Below are 27808 nucleotides of genomic sequence, written 5' to 3'. Positions count from 1 at the left end.
TGATATTTCTCGACAGAGGTGTGTGACAGCGCACTGGTCTCCAATCTGCCGCCATCTTCCTTCCGAAGCTCTTCCCAGCTGTCCAGCAGCCACGCCCCGGGTTTCGCCAAACTCAACAAAAGAGAAGGTGAGGAACAGATTCTGCTACTTCCAAACAAAAGTACCTAACTAGTATTAAAATATATTTGATGATCTGAAACATGTAAGTGTGACAAATATGCAAAAAATTGATGCAAATAGTGTTTGTGCCTTTGGCATGGTTTGGGGAAAAAATAGGATTATGGATTAACTATTAGTTGGAATGGTGATACGTTCTTTTAATTTGGACCTGAATGTTTTTAACTGGGAAAAAAAATGCAAGCTTGAACAACACAGCGTGTTAGTATGTGAGGCTTACAGTAAACAAGAAGGTGCCAGTCTGATCTTAGGGGAAAAAATCTACTTCTGTCATTTGTATCTGAGCAATCTGTAGGAGTACTCTGTCAACACGCTGCACGCTCTATATTAAATGCTAAATTGTTTTAGCATCAATTATAATAGAGCGTGACTCATTAAATCTGAATTTGACTTTCTACTCTGCTTGGTAGTAAAGAAATGAGCAGGCGTTGCAGTGACACTTCAGGCCGTGTATTAAAGACTGTAAGAGCTAATTTTTCATTGTTGCCCTTTGCTGGCATTTGATGTTCAAAAGCCACCCTGCTGTAATGGAACTGACATTTCGTGGTCTTTCATTAACTAGGAGACGCAAAGATGACAGAGACAAGATTTCAAAGACTTGTGAACATTTAAAACTCTTAAAACTAATATTAAAAGTAACCTGAGACCATTTTATATTACCCATAAAGAAGATTATACTTACTGCTGATTGATTAAAGGCACTGCATGTTAGGATGTGAAGCAGTTAGAAATAAAAGCTATATTACATAAGACTGTTGACTTGATTTATAATACTACATTAAGTCTCTGATCCAGACTACAGCATATACAGACCTGCACCTTCTCAGAAATATAACTACACACTACAATAACCAGACTTCACAGGAAGTGAAGCATTTAGTGTGCGCTGAGCACTTTACTCTGATAATCGACCAAGTTCTCTATCCATTCCTGTGTCTGACTTCCTGGTATCTTCATCTACTTGCTGGCACTTACACTTGCTAGCACCTACATAATACCAGCGTGCACAAGCAACCCACAAGCAAGTATCGGCCAGCGTTGTCATTATTTACAAGGATTCAGGATTCATGCAGAGAAGCGCAGCTTAATAGCTACCATTAACTAAAACAACACAAGTTTGTTTTTTGTTTTTTTCAGAGTGTAAATGCACTATCCATTGCATCTGTCTCATTTGATGGCGTTTACACAGTTATCATTAACATGAGCTGAGTTTGCAACTGGAATTGTTTCAGCTGTCTTATATGTTGCACAGTATACGATTGGGTTTTTATTTCCTCGAAATCCAAGTGAAATGTCTTGTTTCCATGTTTTGTAGTTATGTTAAACACTAGTAAAAAGAGAAAACAGAGAAGAGATAGAATGTGCCTCCAGGATTTTATATATTGAGTAATTTCTCACATAAATCCTCTCACTGCTGCCATCAATATCACAGACACTTTGTGCTGTATATTTATGCAGTATATACTGTATATATTAAAAAATCTCAGTGGTACACAGGCATAAATATTCATTTCTGTACTGTGGGAAAAAATCAAGGTTGGAAGACCAAGGCAACTGCAATATTTTTAGCTCAATCAGCCACCGATGATCTTATGCTGTGGTGAAGTGTCTATCGTGCATCTACCCACAGTTTCACTCCTCCTGGAATGATCGGATTTTGGTGAAAGTTTCAGACGGTCACCTGATGGATCTTCATCAAAAGTCTGCCCAAGGTCAAGGTCATGTTTGCTATTCTCTGTGAACTTTAGTTCTTATTAGTTTGTGTAGTACTGCTAACCGATGACAAGAAAACTGGTCACTTTTCTTTTCTACTTCACGTTACAATAACTGATGTGCACCTGTGTTTCAGATGCACCTGATTTTGGGGTCATGTTGAAAATTTGTGGCACGAGTTGTTTGTTGTCATTTTGAATATATAGGTTAAAGATTAAGTCTGAAGAAAAATATGTATAGTTTTATTCCTCAAAATCAGTATTTTTCTTCAAACTCGTGTCCTTACCTTTATCAAGGTTCGGACAGGATCTCACTGAGCATGTGCAGAGTCAGGTTTCGGACTCAAGCTTGTTTACTGAAATTAGATTGAAATTTGTAGTCTTACAAAAATATGACAATTGTTAGAATTGCCCCCAGCCGACCCATACATTTTAAATTTGCCACAGAGGAGAGCATTATAGGACAAAATAACTTCCTCAGGCTTCCAGTTCATTAAATTTACATGAATATAAAAACATGATGTTGATGCTATACCCTAGGGCTGGGCGATATGACCCAAAATTCATATCTCGATATTTTTTAGCTGGATGGCGATATAAGATATATATCTCGATTTTTTTTTTTAAAGCCATAAGTTAAGAACAAAAAGAGAGTTCTTAGTCACACTGTGTCCCAGATGTCACACGGGCACTTTTATTTACATACAGCGTAGATGTACATGAAGAAATTACTCAAAAAAAATTATCAGCATTTATTAAATAATCATGGTCCATAAATAAAAGAAAATGTTGTTTTTGTGCATAACAAAAAGCTCACAATTGTGCAGTCAAAATGTAAACTAATAGACGCTGAGCATAATAACAAAGAGACAGATTTCACAGCTGCACCACGTCTCTGAACAAGTGCCATTTGTGGTCCTTATACACACACAGTACGTATCACTCCGCGAGGCTCCTCCCCGGTAGCCGTAATCCTCCGACATCAAGCGGTGCAGCTCCGTAGCTTAGCAAAGTCATATTAAAACTTTAGTTGACAGATTGCTGAGCGCTGTGTACCACATAAAATCGGTTCGCGGTCAGTAAGCACAACCAGAATTCATACATAAGGCGCACTGTCGAGTTTTGAGAAAATGAAAGGATTTTAGGCCGTGCAGCCCCTCCTGGCTGCATGTCGTTAGCGCGGTTAGCTCGTTAGCGTGGTTAGCTCGCTAACACGTTGACGCCGTCCAGCCCCACGCACGGGGCCATCCGCGGTAACTCGCTAACGGAGATTTTCCGCTTTCATCTTGTCATTGCCTGCAGGTGAAGCTATGGGGGAGGCGGAGTTGTGTTCAGTGAAGGAGAGGCGAGGCCGAGTAACGTTGCGTAGAGACAAAAGTGGACGAAAGAGAGGCAAACCTGCGGCTCCACAAGTATAATTATAACGTAACATAGACTGTATCGATATAAACGATATTGTCACATCTTATATCTCGTATGAAAATATATCGATATTTTTAAAAAAAAACTCGATATATCGCCCAGCCCTACTATACCCCTGCACTAAAATAATCCAGGTACAGTCAAAAGACCCAGAATAAACTCTACATTCTTTAAGTAGTACAGTGTATCCACAGGGGTTGCCGTTAATGTGTGAAGGAAAGTCTGTAGAAACAGATCATTTAAACATGAAAGAACTCCTGGGCTATAATAGAGTACCAGCTGAGATCCCACAGCAACATCTGGTTCAATGTCCTAACAAATAATTTCAAGACAGCGGTAACCCTCATGCATTTATTTTTCCTAATCTTGCTCTAGTATGTTGCCAGTAGATAAGGAAGTTCTTGGTTCGGGATCCCAGGGAGCATTCCCAGCTGTTTGCCGAGGAAATCGATGAATAAATGAATGTCTCCGACTCATTTCCATCTCTGCTGCAAACTCTGCTTCCTCTGATTGTTCTCTAAGGAGCCGCTTCACTCTCACTTCATTTATCCACTAAGTGAACACCGATTATCAGGCTTTAAATATGACCTACACGGCACACCATAACAAGAAATCTATAATGTTTCACTCATTCAAACTTTATTGTTATTGATGAGCAGTGAAGGTCATGAACATGTGTTATATGTGATGAGATTATTCACTTTAAATGGAATAACTATAGATTACAATTCCATTTTTCATGGTATACCAAGTACATTTATACACCAAAAAAATGTGAATACGAGCAGAGCAGCCTCAGAACAGAAGATTGTAGTGATTCTTTAATCATGGGAGGTCTGTGTTTGCTGATAGCAAACAAAAACAATTTTTTTGGCTTCCTTTAACCACTGAACCAGTTTTGAATTACAGCCTTTTGTTTGACAGAAACTGTGATCTTCAAAGATCAGTTATTTTCCCTGCCAGGGACAGTGGTGCTTTGAGCTAAAAACTGGCATATTAACATGTTCAAATACAAAATGTTAATATGTTGAAGCTTGGCGGAGGATTGTAAGTGTGCATGTTCAAGTAACTACAATGAAGTTGAAGTTGCTGTTATCATTTTTTGAGTGCAATTCTGTATTTTTTTATGAGACTAATTTGTACTAAATTATAAAGTAATAAATCCTCTATGTCTGTGTATAAACCTCAGTGTCGATCAAGTAGTTGATCTGTATTTCTGTATTTCTCCAGAAGGAAGAAAGTGGAAGTCATTATATGTAAAGGGTGAGAGAAAGTAAAACCAAACCAGCTGAGAACTTCGAGGTTCTCCACTCACCTCAGTCTGGAAATATTGCACATTTATGTAAACTACAGCTTGATATTTTACTGACGCACGCAAGGAATGAATGGACTGTTTGTATATGGCTTTATACTATTCTTCACATATATGGAAGACCTAAGGAAGAATCTGACGATAATGATGATGGTAATAGAGATCCAGAGGAACCACTCAAAGTACTTTATACCGCAAGCAAATTTGTACATAGAGCTCTTCTCCCAGCACAAGCAGATAACAGATGTCTTACCCAGGACTGGAGGGTTTAAAGCAATAAGTGGATGACCCTCTCCGCCTCTTCAGCCACAGCAGCCATACAACAACAAGGCAGCAACACTGGGATTTGCAAATGAAAGACAAAAAAACAAAATCCCAAAGTCATTTATAAAGGAAACAAAAATATCCTTTTAAGCCAGACATTTTATGAAACAAAGCACCTTCCCTTTGCATTCACACATTCACCTGAGGGCCTGACAATGTACTTGGGACTTTAACCTGATGTAGCTGATCACATTGGAGGTCTGAAGGGGACACCAGAAGTGGATAAAAACCCCTTTATAGTCTATTGATTGGAGATGAATGGCCTATTAACAGAAACCTGGAGGATGAATGACTCAACTATTTCAGTTTCCCCACTGGTTACTGTTATCCTTCATTTATCTTTCCTTTCTCTGCCGCTCACTCTCTCCTTCTCTTCGTGATGTCCCATTTTTCTTTCCATATATCTTGCCCATCCCACCTCATCCTTTCGCTGAATTGCCCCTGTCCATCTTCTGCTTCATCTGCATTACATTTTATTTTCACTGGTAAGAAGTCATTTAGCCATCTCGGTCTTCTTGCCAAATGTTAATAGCAGTCTTCATGTTTAAACATTTTCTTTCTTCTGTAGGCGCCGCTGACAGTTATCAGTGACGCCACTGCAATTATGCTGAAATTGACTTGAAAAGAATTATTGTGCCACAGTAATCATTTTCCCAAAGGGTTGGATTTGAAGGCAGAATTAAACTTTAATTGGAATCTGTAAATTGGAACTATGTAAGAGCAGCCAACTAATCAGGTATTGATTTTCATATTCAGTTACGCTCTGCGGTTTCCAAAAAGTTGTTATTTCTAAAATAGTATTACTTAAGTATCTGTTTTTTTCCCTGCATGTAATTATATTTGCAGCAGTCCAAGCTCATGTTTCTAGTCTGAATAATTCATAAATTCCCCAAATTTACATGATGCTGGATCTTTTGAAAGTAATCTTCTTGTTTCCATAAATTGCAAAAACAGCAATATTATCACAAAGGTCAGAACAGATTCATTAATTAGTTAATTAGTTTGGACACCTGATATTTATCAAGTCAACTGCAAGTGTCGGAAACCCCACGAACACTTTGATTAGTTTGAAACTATTTCAGCAAATTCTGCAAATTGAGATTTTTACACTCTAAAATAAGATGTATTACTTTCTTCATGGGCTCTTTTTGTAGCATCTCATATGGATGAATCTTTCCTGCTTCTCCTGCAGAGAACCTGCAGTATTCCTCAGCCTGGTGCTGCTGTCAGTGTCGCATCGAGCTCATTGGCCTCCTGGTGGACTTTCTGTCCGACTGACATGTTATCAGGCTGCTGAAATTACCCTCCAGACTTGGTATTCTCATGCAAATGACCAGTGCTCATTCTGGGTCGGGTGCTTGTATCAATCTGTTACATGTCTTTCCAGCTGCTTTCCTATCCCTTTAAGCTGCCTGTCTCTCTCTACCATTTCCTGTCTCACTTTTTTTAATTGTCTGTCTTTCAGTTCCTTTTATTTCTTCCTCTGGTCATTGCCTCTGTTCTGTTCCACTCAGTCTGCCTGCCTGTAGCTGCATGATCATGTATTAGCGCACAATTGAAGGTGAAATAGTAATTTGTTTATACTCATTCACCAACGTTGTACTTGTCAGCTTCCAATATTGTTGGATAATTAATATTAGACAAAGACTGCATTTGCCCTCGGGCAGCTAATTATGAAAAACACCTCATTTTCTCTCCATTCAGTGCTGAATTGTATGTCATGCGCTCCAGAATCCATCCATCTATCCACCCATTTTCTTAACTGCTTATCTAATTCAGGATTGTGGGGGTGTGGGACGTAACACAGAGAGACGGACAAGCAGTTGCACTCCCGTTCACTTCTACAGCTGTCACCAAGTGGCTTGTCTTGGACTGCAGGAGGTTCTTAGAGCATGACACTCACAGTGGTGCAGTGGTTACTACTGTCACCTCACAGCAAGCGGGTTCTGGGGTCAAATCCACCGCCTTCAGGCTTTCTGTGTGGAGTTGAGACACCAGACTGAAATGCCCTAAATGTTATCATTCAGTACCGAAGATTGGAAATTCAGGTGTAGGTTTCGTTTCTAAAATTCAAAGTGCCTTAAATCATTTCTTGGCCAGCAGATCCACTAGTTCCAAAGGTTCTGCATCTATAAGAGTCTGTGGGAAAATGGTAATGGTGATCTAAAATTTGACCCCTAAAGGCCATCATGATAAATCTGGGTGGGAATGAAGAAATGCACTTGGCTCTCCCAAATTTCCATCACTGAAGAGTCCTTGAGCTGCTCAGCAGCCCAAAGGTTAAACTGTTTTGGGAAGTTCCCAAGGGTGGACTTGCCAGTGTGGTAAGAGTATTCCTTGAAAAGACAACTGTCAGTAAAACTATCTGAAAAGTTGAAACAGGTGTAACGTTAATCACTGTTTATTTGACTTTTGGATAAACATCCAAAACAGATCTTGGCAAAATAACAATGTATGCAGCGCAGCGTGACTCTGCCCCGATTCGTCGGGCTACATTCATAATTTCATCCTCTGTTTGGCCATAAAGGCTGTGATATCACACTCCTGACCTCCATTAACCTTTAGCTCTTTTTGTAGGTGGTCAGATCAGGTATGCTGACAGACAGTGGGGGAGAAAGAATCCAAAACGATCTCTTTGATTTAAAGCGACAGCCGTGACACAAAGTGTTCAGACCATCCACCATCACTTCACCTCCATTGTATTAGCTGCAGTTACTGTGACAGGGTGGACACAGTAAATCTTTGTAACGCCTCTTAGCCTCTCAGTCATTTTGCTTTAATCTCTTTCTTCTTTTCTCCACAGTCTTATCTTTATGAGCAAAGGTCAGAGTGTCTGCTCTTTTCTGTTCTGCTGTCACTGGACACGTCTGTTAGTCAAGTTCTTAGCTCTGGCCTTTAAAGATCAGACTGGACCTGCCACCAGACCGGCACGGATTTCCTTTCACCGTTTAGTTTTTTTCCCATCAGTCTGCCGCCACATTGTTCTGCATTATTTTAAAATGATAAACAAAATAAATAGTTGTTCCAACTACTGTTTCCCATTTGAACTTCTTTACCTCGAAAACTGTCCCTACTGACAACCTGTACAGTTCAGGTTGTCAGTAGGGACAGTTTTCAAAATATTGAAAACCGCAGAACTTGCTGGAGAGTTTATATAACTTGTCTGGCCCGGGAGCATCTTTGAGTCCACTGGGAGGAACTTGTAAGCATTGCTAGGCAAACTGACGTCTGAAATACCCCGCTAAACCTGCTTCCACTTTGACCCAGCTCCGGCTCCCAAAAATTGGACAGAAACATTCAAATCTGTCATGTTTTTCGAAGGCTTATAATCTCTTTTGTGAAAATGAAGGTCTCAGGGAAAGACTATAAAAGCACAGGAGAAAATGCAAACTCCACAAAGCAAGGCCCTGCACAAATTATGCTCAAGAACCTCGTTTTGAAGGAACCAGTGAGTAACAGTGCTGCCTATGGTCTGCATTCATTCTCAGATGATGGCACAAACTGTCTGCAGAGCTGACAAGTGGAAGCAGCAAGCTAAATCTAATGGGCCAAACTGATAACATACGACTTCAAGCCACCTGATATCACCTGGAAATGAGACAGTCAGTGTGATCCGTTGTTCTTTTGTTGTTTTAGGCCATGGCAAGATGCAAGTATTTGTCTAGGATACTCGATGAGCCTTTAGCTGGAATTTGTGATGTGTTTTGTTATGCCAAAGCTTCTGTCACTGGTTCTTTCTGCTTTAATTCCTTTATTCATGATGCAGGTTGCTCTAAGCCATAATTGGCTAGGATACGGTGTTCGGTGACACAGCAGGTTTTTAAGGAAACATAATCACCAAATCTTACAAGTGGCCATCTGGAATGACACCGGTGTTCTGTAATCTGATCTTGATGGTCTAGATTTTGTCATAGGGTTGCAAGAGGAGGTCCTGCAGCTATTTAGCTTTGTGCATGATTTTGCCTTTTAGCCTGCCTGCACAGCAGCATTTTGAGAGAATAATTGGCTCCAAGCTGATAAAAGAAAATGAGAGATGGCTGCGAGCGTGTTTATGTTCTCTACGGCTTTCTGACACGCAGCATGGGCGTGTTAGCTTGTGAGCTCAGTGGGACTCTGGTCAGCAGCCTCCTTCTTCAGAATTCGTCCATCTGGTGTTTGAGCTCCACACGTGCAACCACACACACACACACACACACACACACACACACACACACACGAAATTGCCTCTCTTTTTCTGCTTCTAACACCTCTTTATTGTGCAGCAGCCCATTTAATCAACTCCAGTTTATCTGTCCAGGCAGACTTCTGTCAATAACTCCCACACTTCTGCATGCATTGTGAGCAGTGTGCATGTTTTCACTAATGTGTACACACACACACACACACACACACACACACACACACACACACACACACACACACACACACACACACAACTGGGGTTTACCACTTCAGAGGACATTATATTGACTTACATTGATTTCCAGGACCTCACTTTGGCTCAGTCTTAAAGGGGATCTGTTATGCTTTTCCATATTCTGTTCCAATGGTGTATTCTCATAATTACACATTATGAAAATTGATTATGTGCCCTGTTACTAAACCTTCACTTGTTCAGGACGGTTTCATGTCACACTATCAGTGTACTTTCTCTAATGCGAGGGTCGGGAATAAACTTCCTCCGAGGGGGGCTGGGTTCTCTCTTAGAGACAGGGTGAGGAGTTTGGTCATTTGGGAAGCACTTGGAGTACAGCTGATTCTCCTCAGCATTTAAAAGAGCCAGTTGAGGTGGTTCAGGTATCTGTCTCAGGATGCCTCCTAGGTGAGATAGTTTCAGGCATGTCTTAGAGAACAAGGCCCTGGAGCAGACCCAGGACACAATGAAGAGGTTATAGCTCTTGGCTGGTTGGGAATACTTCTGTGACTTCCCAGATGAGTTGAGGAGGTGGCTAGGGAGAGGGAGGTCATGGATTGTCTGACTGCTGTGCCTGCAATGGATGGATGGCAATGAACCTATACCTGGACCTATAACACTCATTTCCAGTTCAGTTTTTTTTTACTGGATTCTACTGGAGTAGCTGTGCATGATTCATAGTTCAGAATGATCTCTATTCATATTATTCTGGGCCTTGGTGCAGCCCACAGTTCATCCTGTGTGAAGCAAAGCATTTTAGCTCTCTTTCTTCTCCCTTAAGCCAACTTTCTGGACTGGCTATGTAATAAGCACATAGGTGGGGCTACCTATCAGCTCAAGCGCCTGCGTGACCTCCTCTTCTCCTTGACCTTATACAGAGCTGTAGGTAGAGAAAAATGTTTTGAAATGGAGCATTTTGAGCAGTTTAACCTCTAAGCTTTTGGCTCATATGGACTGTTAGATTTACTGACCTCATTATTGGAAATTTAAATATGAACATTCACCACTGCAACAGGATATCTTTGCAGAATGAACTCCATTTAATCAAATAAGGAATATATTAAATTTAAAAGGATGAAGTGATCAGGTTTAGTGTCGCTGTCTTAAGCAGATCTTTTACGGATCTACAGTTTACACACAGACATTATCTGGAGATGGTTTTTTCATTGCTTTGAAATATTTAATGCTTTTAACGTAGGGTCTTTACCTTGAGGCAAGCCCCTTGAGGCAACTGTTGTTGTGTTTGGCACTATATAAATAAAATTGAATTGAATTGAATTCTGCATCTTTTAATCTTACATGTGACCTATAAATATGCTTCTGTTCCAAAACTGTTCCAAAACTTTAAGGCCCTGTGCATCGTGACAAATTCAACTTTTTAAGTTCCTAAAGAGAGTTCTTAAAGTACGATTTATATTTGAGTATAGCTTCTGAATGGTTCTAATGATGCATACTGTGGTTCAATCAATTTTCATTATTCGGGTTTCATAACTGAAAAGTGGGATTTTTGGCTCACAATGAAAGGTCAAGCAATGCAATTCATTCTTTTCTCCTCACCAGAACTTATTTCATCTCATCCAATCTACATGGACATCTAATACATCACTTATCTATAAATGGTGTCTTTTTTTTATATTCACATCTGTCTGCAGGAGCTGGAGGCTGGTCTCCTCTCATCTCAGACAAGTATCAGTGGTTGGAGGTCGACTTAGGCGAGCGCACCAAGATCACAGCTGTTGCCACACAAGGCCGTTATGGCAGCTCGGATTGGCTGACGTCCTACCTGCTGATGTTCAGTGACACGGGACACAACTGGAAGCAGTACAGACAGGAGGACAGCATAGGGGTGAGTAGGGTTTGGCGATCTTCTCCATAGTTCTATTGTCCCCCTGTGATATAAGTGTCCCCCCCGCCCCCTTCCATCCACGAGCAGGGAAGGTAGCTGAACAGGTAGTTGTTAAGGCAGCTGTCCAGCTTCCATAAAACATACAGTGCTGTGTGGGAAATAGAAAAACGCCACCGGCGCTACTGCTATGAGACAGATGGAGAGAAAGACCGAGGATTGTTTTTACACTTCCAGCATGATAAGAAACACGTTGGCTACACCAGCAGGAGAACATCATTTAGATATAATTGTGAATCGTTTAGTCTGACATAATTAGTGCCTGTAAGTGGGCTTTTTCAGTCTGTTTTTGTATATGTGGAACATAGCTCATCTGTCTCTATTCTTCACCATGACCTCACCACACACAGCAGTCTTTTACCAACAAACACACAAAATAAAGAAGTTTCATAGACCAGAGTGACAACAGACTAAAATACCCTCTTCCTATTTTTGTGATGCTGACTGGTGAATGTAGCTGCTCTCCTGCCAACAATCCTTTTCCCCAGGTTTCTCCTGTTTCCAGGAAAAATTCACAATGACTGTTGACTCCCTGAGCCTGGTTCTGCCAGAGGTTTCTTCCTGTCAAAAGGGAGTTTTTCCTTCCCACTGTTGCCAAAGTGCTTGCTCACAGGGGTCCTGATTTTTGGGGTTTTCTCTGTTTTTTCTGTATTGATGTAAGGTCTCTACCTTACAACATAAAGGACATTGCGGCGCTATTGAAAATCAAATTGAATTCAATGCTGTAATCCATAATCCATGCATCCATAAATTTTGTTAGTTTGTCTTTTACCCCAGTGCCAAATTGACAAAGAAGCACAGTCTACATACACAGTCCACACACTACACAATTTCAACTCACATTTCACTGCAACCTGGAAACAACAATCCTATTTCAGGACTTTGTAAGCAGCTAATCACTGCATCCGCATTAAAGTCAGATGCTGAATAAATGAGCTTGCTGTCTTTGCTGATTCTGTTGCCTCACTACCTGCAGTACAGACACAATAAGTGTTACACAATAAAATAAGTGAACCAAAAGAGAACTTTTTGGATGTGTGTGGCATTGAGTTGTTCAGTTTCCCCAACAATCACTCTTTCCAGCCACATTAAATGAGTCAAAAACTTAATAAGTCTAAGCTCCTACCCTGTATTGCACTGTGGTGTTTCCCCCCAGGGATCACTAAACAGGATGCATTTATTGTAAGTCATATGAAGTGATGTGTTGTCTTGTTGTGGCTTGATCTGTCCTGTACAGATAAACTCAGCCATTATGCATTTATCCTTTCATTTCTGATGTATGAGCAGGTTGGAATCTGCTGAGTCTGCAGACCTTCTGACACCACTGTTAGCTGCAGATCATGAGGAGAGAGGCAGTCAAATGGGGCAGTCAAAAATAGATAGATAGATGATAGATGGATAGATTTAAATAACAGTTCTTCTTGCTCTTGCTGTTCAAAGCACTTTATGTTTTGTTGCTTGTTGAAGCGCTTTGAAAAGTCAGAAAGACTAAAATAAATTATATATAAATACCACTCTACTTACATTGTACCCTTTAATATGATTCAAACTAAATGCAAATAAGATCCGACATTTAAGACTTATAGACATACCCCTTCTATCAGAAAATACAGATTTGTCTTATAAAGGCTAACCCCAGCTGTACACGATGAACCTTTGATTTTTAATCTCAAATCAAACATGTGATTATTGCATTTTAAGTGCAAGAAGGTTAAGGCCATTGTTTGTTTTTAAAGACAAAAAGCAGTGATTAAACACATTATTCTGCTCTTATCTGTCCAAAACAGCTTCACCTACAGCTAGTCATCTAAGAGAACAGAAAAGGGCATGTGTCACTCACAGACTCCGATGAACCCTTGGCCATTCGATCTTAAAAAAAGATGTAATGATCTAACAAATTAAGTCCATCCACAATGTCTGCTGATGTTGCATCATACACTTGATCGCTTGACACTTTTTGCTGTTGATTAGTGGAAGATGTGTGTGACCCAGGAGTATAGATGAGACTGAATGGAAAGAGCGTGTGTTTTAAAAAACAAAAACATTCTGTGCTCCTCATTAATTCATTTTTTATATACATTTCATTTTTAGGCCACGTGATAAAAAAGCCCTCACTCTTACACACTCAGTTAGGTGTTTCACTAAAGTACATCCTAAAGACAGAACCAGAGTACACAGACAGATAACAAATGTAAAGGAAAACCAGAACCACTTAAGTCCAGTAAGTCTTTCTACCATAGGAGGATTTTGCTCACGGGGCTTATTTCCACTTGTCTCCGTAAGGATCAGTGCAAATTAACCAAAAATGATCACGTTTGTGCTGCGATGAATGACTGTGTACTCATCACAGTACTGTTTGCACTGGGTGAAATAGACATGAAAGGATCAGTGAAGCTGTTCTGGAAATCCTGTGCAGGCCCAAAGCCTTAATCAGACACCTTCTGTAGAATTCTTCTGTAATTTGTTACCTTCCTGTGGATCATTTTATTACTTTTCCCCCACTGATCACAACTAACAACATGGCAGAAACATGGCAAAACATAGGCATGAAGTGATAAAGCCTCAGCTGGTCTCTGTAGGGCTGATTAATGAAAAAAATCAACAAGATGGGTCACAGACGCAGCGAGGCATCGCCTCCCGCCTCTTCGTAGACACAGCACTTCCCTTTGGCGTTTTCTCATTGCACAAGTGTCATGTTGGACTCTGTTGTATTTGTCCCACTGCAGTGGCGATACATGGTTTAGTATAATGGCACTAGAATACTAAGTAGTTTTGGTGTTGAAAGCAAACACAGTGATGAATCCTGTCAGCTCAGTGAGCCACTTGAAAATATGTACCTGCATGCTCCCTGTGACTTGGACACTAGCTCAAACAACAAACCTGCAAATTTTCCACTGTGTACATGGACACTGATCCAGGAAGAAAGCACATTTGTTACAGAGCTGCAGAGAGGAGCTTTGATTAGAAGTCGAGCTGAGTTTTAATCCAACTAATCTCAGAACTGTGGATCTTTTCTGAGAAAGCAGAGGAAACTGCTCCTAACAGTTTAAAAACATCTTGATCTGAGGTGCTACACAAGTTCTCTACAAACCCAGTCACATTTCAAAGGATTTCGGAAATTTGTGAATTTGTCAGCCAGGCATAAAGACTCTTCCAGAAGAGAAAGTTAATGGCAGAGTTCCTGGATCATTTGCGACTTTTGCTTTAGTGGGCAGAAGACCAGGGAAGGGAATTTGTTGTTTTCCTCTTCCTCTCTGAGGATGACATCTTTTTTCTCTCTCTCTCTTTTTCCTCAGAAGCCCGTGGGTGCTTGGAAATACTGCAATCCATCTTTTCTTTATTGTCTCGTTCCTCTTTATCTGTTTGCTTTCTCTTGCCTGGAGGGCTGAAGATGAGGAAACAAGTCCTGCTCTTTTCACTTTTCCCTGTTTCTCAAATTCCCTTTATTACTTTATTTTGTTTTCTTATTTGCTGTCTTTACTGCTTGTCGCCCTCCTTCTTCTCGCCAGGTGATTCTCTTCCCCCTCTGTCATTTTCCACTGATACTCATCACTCTGGTGCATCCTTCCTGCTGTTTGCCTCAATGCTTTGAGCAGATGAAACACTCAGCCTCTCACTTTTTTGGACTGCAGCTTTCACTCAACTCCATACGAACAGAAACATTACTCTTACACTCCTAAACAATTCTGTATCGGATTTTTCTCAGCAGAACAGCACTGGCCCTGAATTCCAGCACTTTAAAGTAATGTAGTAATGCCTTCTCCTCCTCTCTGATGAGGTCTCTGTCTTGAGTCAAGGTTGCAGGTCTGGTTCACAAATTTTTCATCTTTGAGTCAGAATATTTATGCTCACATCCTGTCTGCAAACAACATGCTGTTATTTTAACAATCATCTATTGTTCTTTTAGTCTCTTCAAAGGAACATGTAGTATCAAAAACCTCCTAACATTAATGGAACATTCCTGTTAAGAAAAACCTGGTGCAATTGGATCACATGATACAAATAATACAATTTATTCCAAACTTCGCTGATGTTGCAGATTAACTGCTTTAGTCTTTTCTTTTCTTTTTTACCTTATAATAGCTTTCCACTTAAAATTTCAGCTGTTTTCAGCTTCTTAAACATAAGAATGCTTTAAGAGCTGAGTATATGTTTTCTTTTAAGAGAGCATCAGTATCATGTTATATGTGAGGATTTTCAGATGTTTCAAAAGACCAAGAGTTTAAAGTTTTCATCCTCTAAAGAACAAAGTGAACTAAATCATACATAAAAGTCTCAAAAATGAATTCTCAGATTTCACATTGAATGTTTTTTTTTCCTTTCAGTCAAACATAGAGTCTCTTTTCATCATATGATGTGATCCAATTCACGTTCTTTTGATTACAGAGGAATTAATAAGTTAATTAAGTGTCTAAGTTTTATTCAGTATTGGGAGAGCGAGTTAACCTGCGTGTCAACTTCAAGGGAGGCATGTAATTAGGGTAGATAGCCAGATGGAGGAGATGGAAAGAAATCCATCAGGCATTATGCCCAGAGTCTGAGAGAGACCGACAAACCAATTCGCTGCTAACACTCCACATTTTATGGAAGGATTTTAGCATAAAGTAGGTTAATGAATATAATTTCCTCAAAGGAAAAGTTTCCAAATCTGAAAAGATACAAACTGCTGTTAAACTTCCCCCTCACCTCTGCTTCCTGCCTCATCTGCCCATCAGAAACAGCTTTTTCTATACAGCATGGTGTGTCTCCAATTCCTAATGGAAATGTGCTGTGTCCTTAACATGGTCATTATATAAGCTGCCAGTGTGATCAGCTTTATTTTATACATTTAAGTACAACACAGATGGCATATCTCTGCCTTTCATTTTACCCAATTAAAAGCGCTGTGTGTCTACATAGGTGGTAAGCCAAGTGAGAACTAGATAAAACAGCCTAGACTGGATGACCTTGAGATTAAATCAAATAAAAAAGCTACAAATAATCATAAATTTGTGTTTTTAGAAATACAGAAAAAGCGCTGACCCTCCATCTCAGAAGCTGAATCACTACTATTGATCGTCCTGCTTTTACAGCCCATTGATTAAAGATTGAAATAGTCCACAGTCAGACACAAAACTCTTATTTGTTTCAACAAAAAGGTGGAATAGCGTTGTGATTAAAGGAGTATCAGAGCAAGGAAAGAATATTGTGAATATTGCATCAGTAATTGCACTACATGTGGATGTATTTGACCCTGTACACAGTAAATGTCCCCTTTTAATGATGCTAATGGGACGGTTGATCTTGTTGAGTGGACAGCTGCTAAATGATTTTCAGTTATTTCGGTGCTTCCTTAACACTTACCGATTTATCGTCAATTAAAAATGTTACTTTACTGCTTTTATATTTTTGCTTTCGATGCTTTGGTGAATGTGGGAAAATTTTGACATGATAAACATTACAGCTTGCTACATATATCATATCATATCTTACTCTTTAATATCAAGATGATTGCAGTCATAGGCTACTCTTGTGGCTTAGTCCCTGGGGGAGATTTTCCAATATGTCAGGACTTTAGGTGGAGCCACAAGACACCCAATCAAAGACCTCCTCTTCCCCCAGCCATTCATTCTTCAACAATGCAAAAAAAAATTAACAGAAAGCAAACAACAAAAAGATACGCCGACAGTAGTCTTGGTTGATATATTATTATATTATTGGGAATGTGGATTATACAGTGTGAATTATATGCCCTCAAAGCTTCCTCAAACACGATTGGTCAAGAAAGCTCGGACTGCAAGCACATTACAATCCATTTTCTTCCGCTTATCCGGGGCAGCAGCCCAAGCAGAGAAGCCCAGACCTCCCTCTCCCCAGCCACCACCTCAACTGGCTCCTTTCGATGTGGAGGAGCAGCGGCTCTACTCTGAGCCCCTCCCGAATCGCCGAACTTCTCACCCTATCTCTAAGGGAGAGGCCAGCCACCCTTCGGAAGAAGCCCATTTCCGCCGCTTGTATTCAGGATCTCGTTCTTTCGGTCACTACCCACAGCTTGTGATCTTAGGTGAGGGTAGGGGCGTAGATCGACTGGTAAATTGAGAGCTTCGCTTTTACACTCAGCTCTCTCTTCACCACAACAGATCGGTACAGCGTCGGGCAGCCTTGGCGGAGCCCATCACCCACCAGGAACGAGTCCGACTTATTGCCGGCTATGCAGGCCAAGCTCTTGCAACTGCTGTATAAGGACAGAATGGCCCATAGCAATGGGCCAGACACCCCATACTCCAGGAGCACCCCCTACAGGACCCCCCGAGGGACATGGTCGAATACCTTCTCAAAGTCCACAAAACACATGTAGACTGGTTGGGCAACCTACAAACAGGAAACCAAAAAACTTGAATTTCCAGTGCAAATATTTATATATGTAAATATTTACATGTCATTTTTTTTCTCTGCTTGTATGTTTTTAGTCATTTCCAGGTAACAGCAATGCAGACAATGTGGTTCAATACAAGCTGCAGCAACCAGCGATTGCACGTTTTCTCCGCCTCATTCCTCTGGACTGGAATCCCAGCGGACGGATCGGACTGCGACTGGAAACCTACGGATGTCCTTACAGTAAGTTCTGTCTTCTTTATCCCGACTGGATCACCTGAATTTTATTCAGTCTTTTCTTGAGAAATGTATACATTTCATGATTTTGTTATTGGGCTGCTTTTCTTTCACTGAAAGCCTTTTGTTAAGAGTTAAGAGCTGCTTTTATACATGCTGGCCCCAGCAGCCGTAGCATCAGTACAATGAACTAAACAAATACGACATTGGTTTTGCACATAAGCATTGCTGTCAGATTTATTCACATTCAGTTACATAACATATGTGAGTTGTTGTTTTTTTTCCATATAAAATATGAATCCTCTTGACTCAGCATGACTTTAAACACATTAGACTATATTTTCAATGAATGGAACTCCTCTTCATCCTGGTCTTTATTCCCTTTACAGCTAAGGTGTACAGTCAGACGTACAGGCTTTGCTCATTTTCTTAAACGAGCAGGTGTTTGTAGTCTTTTGTCTTCTCAGCGTTCATTTGCTCCTCTGCCCTGATTTCTGTGCTCTAATCAAAACACGACATACTCATGAATATCAAAAGCAACTCCATATATTTACATATACATGCTAGAATATACTTAGCAAACAATAACTATTCATGTGCAAACACGGTTTCCTGGGATTTCCTCCACAGCCGTCTCTGTGTATTATTTCAAGTTTCCGCCTATATTTCGCCGGCTGTACTCTGAGTGGAATATTAAAATAGAAGTATAAAAATAAAAGGACATCAGCTCGTTTGCTTTGAATATACTAAAAAGGAAAAAGCAATTTCACAAATACGACTTGGTTTCAAAAGATGTCTTTTGAAAGTGTTCTACTTTTTCCATTTATTTCTAATTCATACTGAATGTCACTCTTAGAAGAAGACACATAGTCTTCTTTTCTTATAAGACTCTTTGTTCTTCTAATAAAAACAACCCGGCAGTGTGAAACTGTACCAACAGTGTCCTCAGGTTTTCTTTAGTTTGTTCTTGGTGATCGCCACTTTTACGTGACATCTGTATTGTCTTTATAGTCTTACATCTTGTACTTGCATCTTCATCACATGTAATCTGCCAAGTATAAAGATGATTTATGCTAAAACCATTGTATATATCCTTATTTAACTGTATTTACTGTTGTCTGCGTGAGAAGAAGATGGATTTGGAGAAACATTAAAACATGGATTTTGATGAATAGCCTATAGTCGTTTGGAAATATTCAAAAGTTACTTACGGATATATTTGTGTGCTATATTTATCAGCTGGTGTCACAGTTGTCAGAGAAGATTCCTGGTGTTCCTGCAGAAAACTAATGCAGCATTCACGGCAGAATCCTCCCCGGAAAAACAAATGTAATACATCGCAGGGAGCTGCGATATAGCTGCTGGTGACAAACGGTTTGCCACAGTGTGAGAAATGCACTGAATGTAAATGCTCGGTGGATATTAGTCTTTTTTAAGGAAACACAAAATAATGTGTTTTGTAGTTAACATTATAAGAATGGATTGAGAACATTTTCCCTGGCCTACATGAGAGTTTAAACTTCTTAAAATCCATGCAAACCTGAACAAAAAAAAAACCTATTCATGATTAAAAAGTTAATTAGTGGAATTAGCCACACACCAGAGCTTTTTGGTTTCTGGAAGTGCTGGAAGTGTGATGATCTGTATTATTTGCTAATAGTGTAAAACACTGTAAGAAGGCAGAATAATGGAGTATAAATGAGGAGTATTTTCACTACATCTTCAGCAAAAGAGCATTTTTCTGTGAAAGGAAGATTTCTTTTTGCACTACCTCACTGTGCAATACCTTTTGTGCAATACTTTTGTAAATAGTCAACGGTGCAATAGACTCAATACTTGAAATGTGCAATTCACTTGTATTTTTATTTTTATTCCTATTTATTCTATTTATCCCCTTCGTATATTTTATTTATATTGTCTCTGTATTTATATATATGTGTGTGTGTATAACTCTGTAACTTCTGTCGGTGCTGTGCTTTTTTGGAAATCGAATTTCCCAGAGGAACCCACCCGAGGGATTAATAAAGTTCTATCTTATCTTATCTCTTATCTTATCTTAGCGTCAAAAGTCTGTAAATGACAGTAGGTGGTTAAGCTGGTCCTGAAAGATACCAGCATCTGCTGGATGGATTTAAAGTTTATACAGTGAGTCATGGAGTAAAGATTATTTTCTTGGCACCACGAGGATGACTTTTGGAGTTAAATTATTACCACCCATGGGATAGTTTGTCTTAAATGTAGACACAGACAATTGTGCTGTCTGCAGCTTGCAATACAGAGGTGTCAAATGTTTAAGTTATTAAAGCGCAAGTTAATCTTAAGTGTGCAGGAGCACTATAAAAATACCTCCAGATCTATAGAACAACAAGTCCAGTTTGATTTTAGGAAGGCTAAACATCGATTATGATTCAGATCTCTGACTCAAATGACATTAAGAATTGGACAACCAGTCCCTTGACGTCCTCTATTCTTAACAACCTGTAACCCAATGCTTCCTACAGAAGCAAACAGTGGGAAATACAAACATTCTTCCCCATCTTCTCTGCAGTATTCCTGAAACCATCCCATGGGCCAGACTAGTCCATTTTGTAGGCCTTCTTGCTGATAACCACATGTCTTTGAAGTATGATATTCATACCAGTCTAAATTGCTCTCTGCTAATTAACTGATGCTAGAAAGCAACAGCATAGCTACAGGGACTTGTCTCCTCTATTTATGTATTTTTTATTAATTTCTTCCCATTGTCATATGTGTGTGTTTCTATGATTATATTTACTGCAATCAATCAAATATATGTGTGTAAAACTATGTCCAGCTAATTACTGCACTCACTATGTCCAGTGCTATTTCAGTACGCAGGTAGTGAGTCAAAAATAATCAACAATATGTTCTGGGGATAATTACAGGGATATGGCTGATTGTAATTACATAATACGTAATATTGTAGAACAAAATGTAATCTGGGACTTAATTAGAATGGCTTGATAGTCCACAGAGTCGACTTCAAGTAATGTTTTTTAGCTTTCAGTCGCAGAGGATGACTCAGTGCTTCTGAGCCCAAGCCTACTGCTCTGCAATCAGCAGGAAATACACTGTACAATGCAATAAGAGCATTACTGCAAGCAAAGTGGTTGGCTGATTGTAAGCCTTAGGAAGCCAAAGAGTTGCCAAGTCCATTAAGAAACATTCAGTCGGAGAAATTAGTTGTACAACTGAAAAGGCTTTTGATGCTGTACTCAGCCGCAGCTCTCTTTAAACAGTTCAGTATTTGCAGTTCATTCTTTACCACCTACACCGTTTTCCTCACATGACCTCAGCCCAAATCCCCAGCGAGCAGCACGCAGTAACTGAGAGACTTCTTGATGAAAAGTGTTAAGCAGAATACAGATTCAGTCCTTGCTGCAAGGTTTTCCCTCGCTGTTTAACAAATTGTCTGCTACAACCACAGAATTACAGGTACAAGTAGATGAGTAACAAGTGTGAGTAACTGTGAGTTTATGCAGGGTAGCATAAGCATTATTTAAGAACCTTGAATTAGAATATTACATGGTATTAATAGCAATTCTGACACCCAGTTATTAGTCGGAGCTTTGAACAATCTGATGCTGTAGGAAAATTGCACAAACACAAGGACTGTTGTCTGTTTCAGGGTTATATGATATGAACTGTTAAGCTTTTGCTTAAGATTCTGGTTTCAATGTTTTGCTCTCGTTTCTTTTATCATGAAATCTATTTTGTTTTTGATTTTTAGCCTCTGATGTGGTGAGCCTAAACGGTGGCAGCAGCAGCCTGGTGTACAGGCTGAGTCCCGGGCCGTGGCAGACATCCAAAGAGGTTGTCTCTCTGAAGTTTAAAACCCTGAGGAATTCTGGGATACTGCTGCATGCAGAGGGGCAGCAAGGCGTCAGCCTCAGCCTGGAGTTAGAGAGAGGAAAGCTACAGCTGCTGCTCAGACAAGGTACAACACAACACAAACATAATGGTAGCCATTTATGGAAGCAGACTTTTCCTCATACATACTGGAGTAGAAGTAATGGTATTTAAGAGAAAAACGTGGGACAGATTTATTAAAAACCTCTTTTAAAAAAATGTATTTAAAGAAATAGACACAAAAAAGATACGTTATTGGCCAAAACTATAACCTGATATAAATTTGTCTGATCTCCTAGTCGGGGTCATAATCTGGTACATGTCCAGTGCTACTGCCTTTTTTAGATCACACAGTGGAACTTCCCCTGCACACGTGCCCCTTCACTGCATGCTTTCTTCCTCGTTGTGTGAAAACAGTGACTCTTCAGCTTGATTTTGGTAAGGAGGACACCATCACAGGGAGGATATACTGGAAGGTCGCGAGTCAAGACTGTGTCAGTTTCACCAAACGACTCCTGTATTTTTAGACACCCCAGGACACTACAGTAAACTGTGTTGACTGTCTAATGCTGTGGGTTAATTTGCGATGTGACTGTCCCATTCCTGTCCTTCTGTGCCTCCTTTGGGCTTCAAAGCTTTGCACTCTCCTGAAAACTGTTGTACTATTGCCAGTCTGTCTGGTCAGATTGAAAGTTGATGTTTTTCTGTGTGCTGAAATCAAAAGCACACACATAATACATGTAATGGCACTGTCACACTAGAGTGGTGGTGATCTGGTGATTGCACTGAATTTCTGTTACATTAAGCGACCCATTGCAAATAGTTGCAGTGACCAACTGGTGTCCCGGTGGTTGAGCATGCAACATCCTCAGCTTCTGGACAACCACTTTTAATTGTAAGGTGCTTGCAGAGGTCAGCTGGTTGGAGGGAACCTATATGTTTGGTATTTTTTTAATGGTAGATTGCCAGATTTTTTTTAACTGCACCCTATGCACAAAAAAGCAGCATAGCATTAGCTCTGGCTCTTAACTCAAATTTCCCTGCAGTCCCCGAAGATCAGCTGGTCTCAATGGAAGCTAAAATCATCTGATGGCTCATCATTCTTTGCATCATATTGTCAAGCTATTTGTGGAGCTCCCAGCTGCTACATAACCACTGATCTTATTTTCTTTCTGTGTGATACCTTTAAAGGTTATCTGTTATCAGTAATGCTTGTTGTTGCTCTGACTTTCCATTTATGAACAAATATTTGAAGTATAAAGAATGGCAACATGTAAAAATGCAATGTGGTTCTTGATATTTGACATAAGTATACATTTTAGTCTAAGAGGCTTTTTGAGTGTCCATATGTAAGATTTTTTTAATCAAACTGATAATCAAGCAGTAACTACGTCAGGTTTTTTTTAATCCTTTCAGCGGTTTGTACACAAATAGACAAAAGAAAGGCATCTTAGCACTCAGACATGCTACTGCAGTTGGTAAGAGCATTTTTAGCACACCGATTTTGCAGTTAAGCACATTTCCTCTGAGAAGAAACATGCTATTTCTGTTTTTATTTTCTGGTTCTGGTATTCTATGTTATTTTAGCACACAGAGGTTTTTTGTCACTTCAGGGTTGTATTGGTAAAAAACATCTGTATAAGTTTGAGGACAGCTCAAACTCTAAAATAACTTTAGATTGTTTTTGGTTTGAGATGGTCGTTACACACACTGCCATCTGATTGGTTTAGTCTTGGCTGCTGCTGCATCTCTGTCTAGTTACAGCCGTGATGGATGGTACCCATTCACTGTAGCATGTGTTGGGGCTGGACTCTGTAAGCCTTGATGCATGGCTTACAGTCTGTATAGATTGTGTGTGTGTGTGTGTGTGTGTGTGTGTGTGTGTGTGTGTGTGTGTGTGTGTGTGTGTGTGTGAATAGGGTTAAACCAGAGGCTGTCAGACTGCCATCGTTAACATATGGCTTGCCAGTCATCAGGATTCCCATCAGGTCTTTTCATCCATCTATCTTTCCATCTTTTTGCCCTCTCACCATTTCATGTCTACTAAAAGTGATTCCTCCATCGCCTCCTATTTGCTTTCATCTTCCCTTTTATCCACCCCCTGACTTCTATTTCTCACAAATGCTCTTCATCTCTGCATCTTTATCTCCCATCCCTCCCTCATGTATCCGTCATCTGTTCTACCTTTCATCCATCTGTCAGAGACATCGCTGTGTCTCTTCTCTGAGACTGTAAAACTTGTTTTGCACATCCTTAAAGAAAGTAACATCTTAAAGAAAGGTTACGACTTCTTAAACAACATTCGCTATGTCCCCTCCAGCACTCAACGCAGGCAGCAAAGAAACCCTACCGCCTCAAAAAATGACCTAGACTTTTTCAAAATGTCATTGTAGGAAGTTGATCACCTTGAAGAGCTTTCTGAAGGTGGGCTGTCACCTTCAAGAAATTTAAATCAATTATAACGAGAGCGCTCTAACTTAATCAGATTAGGCATCATTTCTCTAGTATGCTTCCATATGGGATATACACTGTGTACAGGGGTCCCTCGCTATAACGCGGTTCACCTTTCGCGGTCTCGCTGTTTCGCTGATTTTTTTGGTGCAATTTTGCATGCTTTTTTTTTTTTAACAGCGCATTGTGTTCGGCGTCCTGATTGGCTGTAGACCATTGTCAATCAATCTTGTGTCGTGTCTCCTGTGCAGTACAGAATGCATTCAGTTTGTCAAATTTATCTTAATCTTCGATCGCCAGCAGTGTGACTCTGAAGTGCTGTACTGTATGTTTGTAAGATTTCTCACATAAACACAAAAATGTCGATGAAACGTTTTGCACCATTGGTCCCTTTGGTTTTATTTTATAACAATGGACTAAGTTTTCTACGAAGGTTTGAACTTTTGCAGTGTTTAAACCATAGAGAAAAGTGTGAACATGTTCAAGCCTGTCGGAGAAAAGTGTATAAAGGGTGTAGTGACGGGTTTTACAGCCATAAAACATCCATAATAATTGTAAACAATAAAGTTGGCTACTTCGCGGATTTTTAGAACGTAACTCCCGCGATAAATGAGGATAAACAAGGGACCCCTGTACTTGTTCAGTAACCCATCAGGGTGGTTTGATCTCAATTATAGACTTAAAAGAAATGACATTAAAACAAATGACTGCAGTTAATTATACATTTTGTTAAAGTTTTGCTGTTATGTTGGGTCTGACTTCACCATATAGCATGTAATAGAAAACATACAAAAATGTATGGTAAGTGTACTGCTGTTAGCTAGGTATCATTGGCATTGCCATCGATGCTGAGGACATATCATCCTCCTATTGGCTGAAAATGTAATTTTTGCCCCCCCTTTCATTTTGCTATTTAGCCAAGCTGGCCATTCACCTTCCAGTTTTTGCCTCCCCTTTTTGAACCAGGGGTGTGAGCGACTAGTTGACTAGGTTTTTAAATACTGCAACCCTTGCTATACATACTTGGTGGAGCAATTATTCTAATTGTATTATTTTACACTGCCAGTTAACTGTCACTTCTGAGATGTTATGCAGATGTTACACAGACTTTTAGCCCGAGCAGATGACACCAGCCCTCTCTGCCTTGTTGCCTCAGAATAAGCTGGCAGATTACCGCTCGCCCAGAGCAATGCAGAACTACATCTAGCACAGCGGGTGGATGTTAATTTGCAGGGAAAGAAGGCAGCTGGCACAACCACTGCTAATGTTAGCAACACTCAGCATCTGACACTGAGCGTGTACAGTGTTATGCATGGCGTCACACTTTTCAGCTGCATTTTGATTATTGTCCATGTTTAACCTCATCCATTAGATTGACTTGGATTTAAATGCCTTCTTATTGTTTTCATACTTGCAGACTGGTTGATTAGTTAGAATTTTTCTTCCCATCTAATCAACTAGTAAATTAGTCATAAGAAACATCCCTAGTGTGAACAAACACACGTACTCAACATAGCAACATCCCAAGTCCTTTGATATAATAGCAACAGAGCTTTCATTGTGGTTTCTCTTTCTGTTCCTCTCCACCCTGTTTCTCAGCAAGACTTTTTCTGATTTAATTAGTGTTGTTTTTCTGAGTTTCTCTGCCCACATCTCAGTGTTTTATTTATTTATTTATTTTTAATCAGAAGAGACACTTTGGCTGTTTTTAGTTGTACTTTAATTTTCATTCTCCTGTCTTGCCTTCTTGACACACACAAATACCTTTTTGATATTCTCTCCAACCATCTTTTCTGTTTTCCTTCATTGTTATGTATCTCTGTCTTTTGGATATGCCAGAGCAATTCTTTTCCTCTTATGTTATTTCAAAAGCTTCCGTAAACCATTTTTCAGTCCTTCATCTTTCTGCCTCATATTTTCTACATTTTTCTCCCTCTCTCTCTTTTTCACTTTTCTGCACAAAGTTTTTAGGTTACGAATTGTGCAATTCGGGTCATCTGCTTTGTGCACTTTTGTACTAACACTAACACATCCAGGTCTGACCCTCCTGGAGCAGATGCTGTCCACATTATGAGGCAACACTGAGTAACAACCCTGCACAAACAGCAGGTCTGTCCTGATGACTGAGGAACCAAAATACAAATTAAAAACTAGGTGGTAGATGAATTACTTTTTAGCAGATGCTAGTACCTTCAGCAGTTCAGTACTTTAAATAATGTGATTAATTCCTGCCCCTGTCACTCTCCTTTTAATTATTAACCAATTATAATTTTCTGCATGAGAGAAATTAAAAAAATCACCTCTCCTGTCACTCGTTGCCAATTTGTCGACCATCTCTTTTTAGATAATTGCATTCTTGATGGAATCTGTGTGATTGCAGCAGGTATGTGTAGTGAATATATAAGGACTAGAAGTTTAAATACATAGCTGACTGTATGGAAAGCCCCAGCACATAAAGAAGCCTTGTTACTTGCTTCCTAGATATGAAAGTAGTAACCAGGTCATTAGTCACAGTCACCTACTTGGCTGCACTGCAGGGTGTAATTATTGGCCAATCTTATTTTGTGACACTGCGTTGGCAGCTAAACATGTTATGAAATCTCACAGCAAATATCACACTACCCCACAAAAGAAATTCCAATAAAAGTTTACTTTACAGCAGGTCGTTTTAAGTTCATTCAACTTATAAACCCAGGGGCCTTTATAAATTTGGGTTAACTGAATATACATTTGAAGAGAATTAATTTTGAAGTTAGCTTTTAAGAGGACCTTTTATGCTCATTTCCATCTCCTTTTTTTAAATTCTTGGACTAGTTTTCATTATTTCATATATCATTTCATTTCAAAACATATTTGAAATGTTTATGTTATGCTGGGCTTTGGTTCAACCTCTCAGTTCATTTACTCTCTGAAACAAGCTGTTCTTGCTCCCTTCTCGATGCCTTTAAGACAGCTTTCTTGAAATTTCCTGCACCTTGCAATAGAGACTGTTTTAGTCGTTTTGAATATCAGGTGGATGGGGCCTGTGTGGTCACAGTCAGAGCAACGTGCCACCATATTACAGATATCAGCACCATTTGCATCATAGAGAGCCAAGAGTAGAAAAACTGTCTGAAAGCAAGAACTGAGAGCAGCGTGAAGCCTACATTTGCGATTGCTGCACATATTTCGCCTTTATTATTTTGAATCTTTGGCCTTCTTTGGTCTTGTTGATTTGTCCAGGGTATAACCTGCCTCTCACCCTATGGTAGTGAGAATAGGCTCCAATGCTCCTGCAACCCCGATAAGTGGAAGAGAATGGATGGATGGATGACCTTGTTTGATGTGACTATCAATGATTGTAACAGTATAACAGAAAATATTGTAGAGGTTGAAAGGTCCACTTTAAGATACTAAGATTAATCAACAGTCACAGACTTATTACAGCCAGATTTGTTTTTCTTTCAATTTTCCTCAATTTTATGCATATTTAATATGCAAAACCTACAGCTGCAGCTATCAAAGCGATTTTGTACCAAAGTCAGTGCAAAGACAACAATCTGAGGCTTCACTGGTGAGTTTTTTGAATTATAAGTACTGAGGTAATGCAGTGAGGTAGAGACTGAAAACATAGAGCAATGAATCTCCTCTTC

The 27808-nt window shown here is 39.8% G+C and overlaps 1 protein-coding gene across 2 annotated transcripts in view; it reads left to right on the top strand.

Annotated features, from left to right (window-relative positions):
- LOC146553148 (contactin-associated protein-like 4) overlaps nucleotides 1-27808 on the top strand; it is a 150338-nt gene that overhangs the window by 42099 nt on the left and 80431 nt on the right. For both annotated transcript variants that reach the window (XR_014889419.1, XM_085253689.1), the window contains exons 2-5: nucleotides 17-127; nucleotides 11014-11207; nucleotides 17714-17861; nucleotides 21607-21813. Coding sequence is in view for 1 of the 2 variants with exons in the window: in XM_085253689.1 (XP_085109815.1) it covers nucleotides 17-127; nucleotides 11014-11207; nucleotides 17714-17861; nucleotides 21607-21813 (660 nt within the window). In the remaining variant the exon portion in view is untranslated. The remainder of the gene's footprint in view (nucleotides 1-16; nucleotides 128-11013; nucleotides 11208-17713; nucleotides 17862-21606; nucleotides 21814-27808) is intronic.

Source organism: Mchenga conophoros, linkage group LG18 (genome assembly GCF_057382185.1).
Source record: "Mchenga conophoros isolate Kocher_MC1m ecotype Shallow Benthic linkage group LG18, M_conophoros_male_GT1.1, whole genome shotgun sequence".
NCBI lineage: Eukaryota > Metazoa > Chordata > Actinopteri > Cichliformes > Cichlidae > Mchenga > Mchenga conophoros.
Note: the sequence above shows the minus strand (reverse complement) of the source record. Positions and strands in the feature narration are given on the sequence as shown.